The sequence below is a fragment of the Castor canadensis genome, chromosome 6 (assembly GCF_047511655.1).
Source record: "Castor canadensis chromosome 6, mCasCan1.hap1v2, whole genome shotgun sequence".
NCBI lineage: Eukaryota > Metazoa > Chordata > Mammalia > Rodentia > Castoridae > Castor > Castor canadensis.
Window position 1 is genome coordinate 7102726 of NC_133391.1, and position 5159 is coordinate 7107884.

A 5159-nucleotide genomic window follows, 5' to 3' on the forward strand; every position below is an offset into this window, starting at 1 on the left:
TGGGTATGATTTGTGCACAGGGACCAACCCAGAATTCTACCTGTTCTAGGACGCCACTTATCACCCCAAACCCACAGAGAAACTGAATCTGCATCTTAGACTTCAATGCAGCTCCGCAAAAGGGTGCAAAAATCATCCCTGGATGGGGAGGTGGCATACAGGAGACGGACACCTACAGGCTCAATGTGGTGGCCGGAACCTGAGTGGCTACTGCGTTAGGGTGGCCCGTTTGGCCGCCCTCTAATCGCCGGTGCCATCACCGCGGACTTGGATTCCAATCACAAGGGCCTCACCCTATGGGTCGCTTCCCTGGTTGCCCCAGCCTGCCCCGGGCACGGCCCTCCTCCGCCCCTACAGCCAGTCAGCTGATTGGTGGAGACACCCCCACCCTCCCAGCACCGGCGAAAGCTCGGTCGGTTCCCACGGGGGCCAGAAACCTCCTCTACACTTCCAGACTCAAACCCTGGCGGGCCTGCGAGGGTTAACCTAATGGGGGGGTGGGAATTCCCGCAGCTGTCAGCAGGGGGAGGGCGGGCAGGAAGGGATCCAGCCAGGTCAGCCTTCTGAGTCCCTAGGAGCCCTGGTGAGACAGGCCACGGCGAGGCCACGGGGGCACACGCTGTGCGCAGAGCTGTTGCCCTGAAGTTCAAGTTGGGAGTTGGGGGAAGAGAAGCTGGGAACCTAGATGGGTCGCAGTCTGCCCCAACTGGGCCACAACCCCACCTCTGCTGGCCTTTCCTCCGAGGCTCAGAGAACAGACCCAGCTTGATCAGCCCCTGTTCGGCCACCTTATTGCCTTTGGACTGGGATGAAGCCAGCGGGCGGTGGCTCCACAGCCACCCTAGAATCCAAGTCCGTAGATGCGCCCCTCAGCCCACCACTGCCCTGGCCCTGCCCGGCAGACGTGCGACTCTGCGGCCACCTGCGGAAACAGAAGTCTCAGCGCCTCCGCTTCTTCGTGCTGCGCTCCGACCCGCCACGCCTCGAGTGCTACGAGAGCGAGAAAAAGTTCCGCGCCGGCGGGTGCCGCCCCGCGCGGCCCCAGCGCAGCTTGAGTCTGGAGGGCGCGTGCACCATCAGCAAGCGCGCGGATGCGCGCCAGCGCCACCTGATCGTCCTCTACACGCGTGACAGCAGCCTGGGCGTGGCGGCGGCCAGCGAGGCAGAGCAGCAGGCGTGGTACAGCGCCCTGCTGGAGGTGCGCGCAGCTGCTGCTGCCGCCGCCGCCTCTGCAGCAGCGGGTGAGGCTCGTGGGGAGGGGAGGGGAGGGTGGGGGTGGGGGTGATCGAGGACTTACTTGGTATCCGCGGCCTGTCCACCCCCCAGCTCACCCGAAGCTCACCTATCTTCAATTCTTTGGGTCCTGCACTTTCTCCCCGCTCTCCAACACGCCTCTCTAACCACCCCCGTTGTCTCCCCAGGTCCCATCTCCCACAAGGACCCCGAAGCCTGGATCCTTGCTCCGTTCCAGGACGTCTGGGCCGTGACTCTGCGACCCAAGGGGCTGGGGAGGACACGAGGCCTGGGCAGCGGCGGCTACCGCCTGTGCCTAGGTTCGGGGGCCCTGAGTTTGCTGCGGAAGCCAGGGAGCAAAGGTTCCCGGGACGGCCGGGCATCACCGCTCCCGGCCCTGCGACTGTCCCTGCTTAGCGTGCGCCGCTGCGGCCACGCAGACTCTTTCTTTTTCCTGGAGCTCGGCCGCTCCGCGCCCACCGGGCCCGGGGAGCTGTGGCTGCAGGCGCCCGACGCCGTGGTGGCCCAAAGCATTCATGAGACCGTGCTGGCCGCCATGAAGAGACTCGGGGGGAGTGGTGCAGGTGGCAAGGATGAGCCACTGTCCAGGGATCTCTTATCGAGCGTCTCCATATCGTACCCTATCTCACCTTATGAGACCCCAGCCTTAGCGGCACAACCCAAAGGCTTGGGTGAGAGAATGGAGCAAGGGACCCTCAAGACCTTGCCAAGGCTGGGGACCACAGCCTCTCACTCCAATGAGTTGGATGGGGGCGAGGGATACATCGACATGGGAGCTGGGGATAATTATGTGCACATGGCCGGTGGAGAGGCAGGCGGCTATGTGTTGATGGCGCCCCCAGGCACTGGTCCTACCACTACCAGTGCTGCTTCCCACCAGGATCGGGGGGCCACAGGGTATGTCCCCATGAACAGCTTTCCACCAGGGTCCCTTTCCTGTAAGTCTGAACCCAAGAAGCCTAAACCCAAGCCCCGGAGAACCCTTTGCAGCATCAGGGACAGCCGGAGACCAGGGGACACTCAGGACGCTCAGCCCTGTCCACCGCCACCGTCAGAGCTGGCTGGGGAGTATGTGTACATCCAGTCCTCGGCCACGAACTGCATTGGAATGGGCACTGCCAGGCCGCAGCACCCCAACAGTAGCCTCAACTACATAGACTTAGACCTGGTCCCTCCCCTGGAAGCACTCAGTGATGTCCCCAGGGCAGGCCAGCACAGCTATGCACACATTGAGTTCTAGAACCTTTGAGAGGCACACAGGTGAGGGAGGTTACTGATGTGCCCACCCACCTCCACACCCTAACTGCCTCCTACCACGGCTAGGGTCTCTGCTGTGTGACTTACAGTGGCACTGTTCTTGCCCCTTGGTTTGCTCTGCCCTTTCCAACTGTGGTGCCTAAGAAATCCTCAGGAAGGCGGACATGGTGGTGCATGCCTGTAAGCAAGTGTAAGATCCTGGGTGAAGTTCCAAGTACCATTAAACAGGAAAAAGGAAAAATTCTCAGGAAGAGGGTCCCCAGAAAGTTGGATTCTTTTAAGGAAGAAAATTCTAGAACTTTCCTATTACCACCCCCACCCCCCTAATAATCTACAAACTTCTGGGTTTTCTCATCTAAAACCCTGCTCCTTTTTCCTTGCAGAGTTCCTATAGAATCTGTCTCAGGCTGGCTCTGGCCATGATGAAGACTCCTCCCTATTTGGACAGCTCTGTCCTCACACCGAGGGGACATCTTATCACTAGTGCCCCCCAAAGCAACATACCCGTTCTTAGTCTCCCTTTCTCAGGCCTAGAAGAGCTGATGAAGTTCTTGCTTCCAACCCACCTATTGACTGTGGGCCACTACCCACCTATTAAAGGTGCCCTGCTCAGTGACTGTCTTGGGTCTTTGGATTCCCGTCCCATGACAAGGGGGTGACCAATGAGTCACAAGAAACCCCATCCCTGCCTTCATGGTCCACTCCGCCACAGAGAGCCTGCTTCACACATCACTGCTGTTTTATTGTCAATACAATGGGGTGGGGAAGGAGGCCCACTCTGTCCCAGAGGGGCTATGCACAGTGGGTGTCGAGTCTGTGGGAGAGATGGGCCTGAGTGGTCAGAAACTGTCTGTGTGGCCAGCAGAGGTCAAAGGAGCCACCAAGGAGCTGGGTCTTGGCTCCCCCTGGCTCATCTGTAGCAGGCCAGTAAGGGCAGTCAGCTCTGGCTCACTGAGCCAGGCCGTAGAGCAGCCCTGGGATGTGGAGGGGCAGACGGAGGGACTCATGATAGGGGGCAGGAGCAGCAGCTTCAGCGAGCCCATGGCCTGAGAAGAGAGGAGCGCAAGTTGTTCCTTGCAGACCCAGCACAGACAATGGGGGCAATGGGGGCGGTCGGGAGGGGGGTTGCTCTCACCTGCTGAGGGGGCTCAGACAGATACAGGGGAACACGATGCCCACGTGGCAGCAGAGGGTCCAAGAAAAAGAAGTCTTCATGGCACATCACTGGGAGTCCTAGGGAGGAGAGCCTGCTGGGGTGGTGGCCTGGGGTCTCCCGCCCCAGGCTGGTGCTCTTGTTTCCTGGTGGGGTTTATGGGGAAATACCTGCATCCCTGGACACTGGCTGACCATTCTGATGCTTCTGTGTGGGCCTGAGGTCTCTGCCCACTGCCTCATACATGGGCCAGAAGGAGGGATGACACAATGTTCGGCTAGAGAAGGAGACACCTGACCCACAGCTGGCCTCCTGTGGAAGGCAGGGAAGGTCACTGGAGCCTCAGCCCCTCCCTGACATCCCTGCCACCTGAAACCACAGCCAGAAGGTCCCCCCCAACTCACCCATACCTGAGGTCTTGCTTTAGCCTCGTAGCTGGGGTCCCAGGGTGATAGCAGAGCCATCCTTGAGGAAGTCGCCTCCCAGACCATCTTTGGGGAAAACGGGACTAGGAAAACACCTGAAGAGATTAGGATAAGCCGAATCCATGAGAGAGTCTTGGGTGTGAAGGCGCAGTGCCTACCTGGGGTTCTTAGGGCTGGCTCAGTAGCCAAGCTTGCAGGGTGGCAGGGCAGCAGCTGTTGTCTCCTGGTCTGAGTCCGGCTCGGGGCCCAGGAAGGGCTGAAGGCCTGTGGCTGCAAGCTAGGGAAGAGGATGGGATGCTCCCTTCGGAGTCTCCGAGTTCCTACCTTCCTCCCCTGGTCCTCTCCCTGGAGCTTAGAGCAGGGCTGAGAATGTTTGGTTCAGGGAGACACTCATTCTCTATACCATGCAGGTTTCGCACGCAGTCTTACGTCACAATGTCCCCCAGGGGCCCAGCCAAGTCCTCACCTGTCCCATGGGGACGTTCCTGGCTCCTCCGGGGGTTCCCCTCCAGAGCTCCAGGCCTTGCTCTGGTCACCTCCCACCGAGAGACCCAACTTCTCTGGCATGTCCTGTCAGCTGCGTCTGGGGAAGCGTAGGGCAGCGCCTGTGCCCCTCACAGCCCTCGCCGTCCACTCCGCTGCCTAGCTGCGTGGCCTGTGCGTGAACCCAGGTAGCCCGCCCACCTCCGACGGCTGACCAGAGCCTCCCACCCGCCAAGTAGTGCGCTCGCGCCCGTCCTGCGGGCGCCCCCTGGCGGCAGGGTCTGAGCGCTGGGCCTGGTGCAGAAACACACGCCCAGCAGGGCACCCAGACCCGCCGCCCGGGAGGTGACCCCGGCCCAGTGACGCCCGCACTTGCTCACAGACACGCTCACACCTGAGTGCCAACCTACAGGGCTTCGGGCTTCTCTTTATTGCGCTCGACACAACATCGGCTTCCACCCAGATCCCTGGCCACACGGAGATGGCCCAAGGGCAGACTGGGGCCAGGCCCGAGGCCGCCCACACCAAGTCCTTGTTAAGAGGCAGAGCCCAGACGAGTCTTCTGTTCCCGGGGCGGGGAGGGGCGG

The 5159-nt window shown here is 61.0% G+C and overlaps 2 protein-coding genes across 6 annotated transcripts; one reads left to right on the top strand and one right to left on the bottom strand.

Moving 5' to 3' along the window:
- The first annotated feature begins 522 nt into the window (after positions 1 to 522).
- LOC109698062 (insulin receptor substrate 1-like) lies at positions 523 to 3251 on the top strand. 2 transcript variants are annotated; one of them, XM_074075618.1, is made up of 3 exons: positions 523 to 1241; positions 1422 to 2151; positions 2895 to 3251. In XM_074075618.1, exons 1-3 carry the CDS (start codon positions 809 to 811, stop codon positions 2932 to 2934), a joined length of 1203 nt encoding a protein of 400 aa, XP_073931719.1. In that variant the 5' UTR covers positions 523 to 808; the 3' UTR covers positions 2935 to 3251. The 2 variants fall into 2 exon arrangements, with proteins under 2 accessions (XP_073931719.1, XP_020037610.1); XM_020182021.2 differs by having other exon boundaries at positions 528 to 1241; positions 1422 to 3251.
- On the bottom strand, positions 3229 to 4694 carry Sap25 (Sin3A associated protein 25). 4 transcript variants are annotated; one of them, XM_020182024.2, is made up of 6 exons: positions 4556 to 4694; positions 4248 to 4366; positions 4075 to 4172; positions 3835 to 3976; positions 3647 to 3744; positions 3229 to 3557 (listed from the first exon to the last, which is right to left on the bottom strand). In XM_020182024.2, exons 1-6 carry the CDS (start codon positions 4654 to 4656, stop codon positions 3351 to 3353), a joined length of 765 nt encoding a protein of 254 aa, XP_020037613.2. In that variant the 5' UTR covers positions 4657 to 4694; the 3' UTR covers positions 3229 to 3350. The 4 variants fall into 4 exon arrangements, with proteins under 4 accessions (XP_020037613.2, XP_073931726.1, XP_020037611.2 ...); XM_074075625.1 differs by having other exon boundaries at positions 4069 to 4172; XM_020182022.2 differs by having other exon boundaries at positions 4075 to 4366.
- Positions 4695 to 5159: the final 465 nt, after the last annotated feature.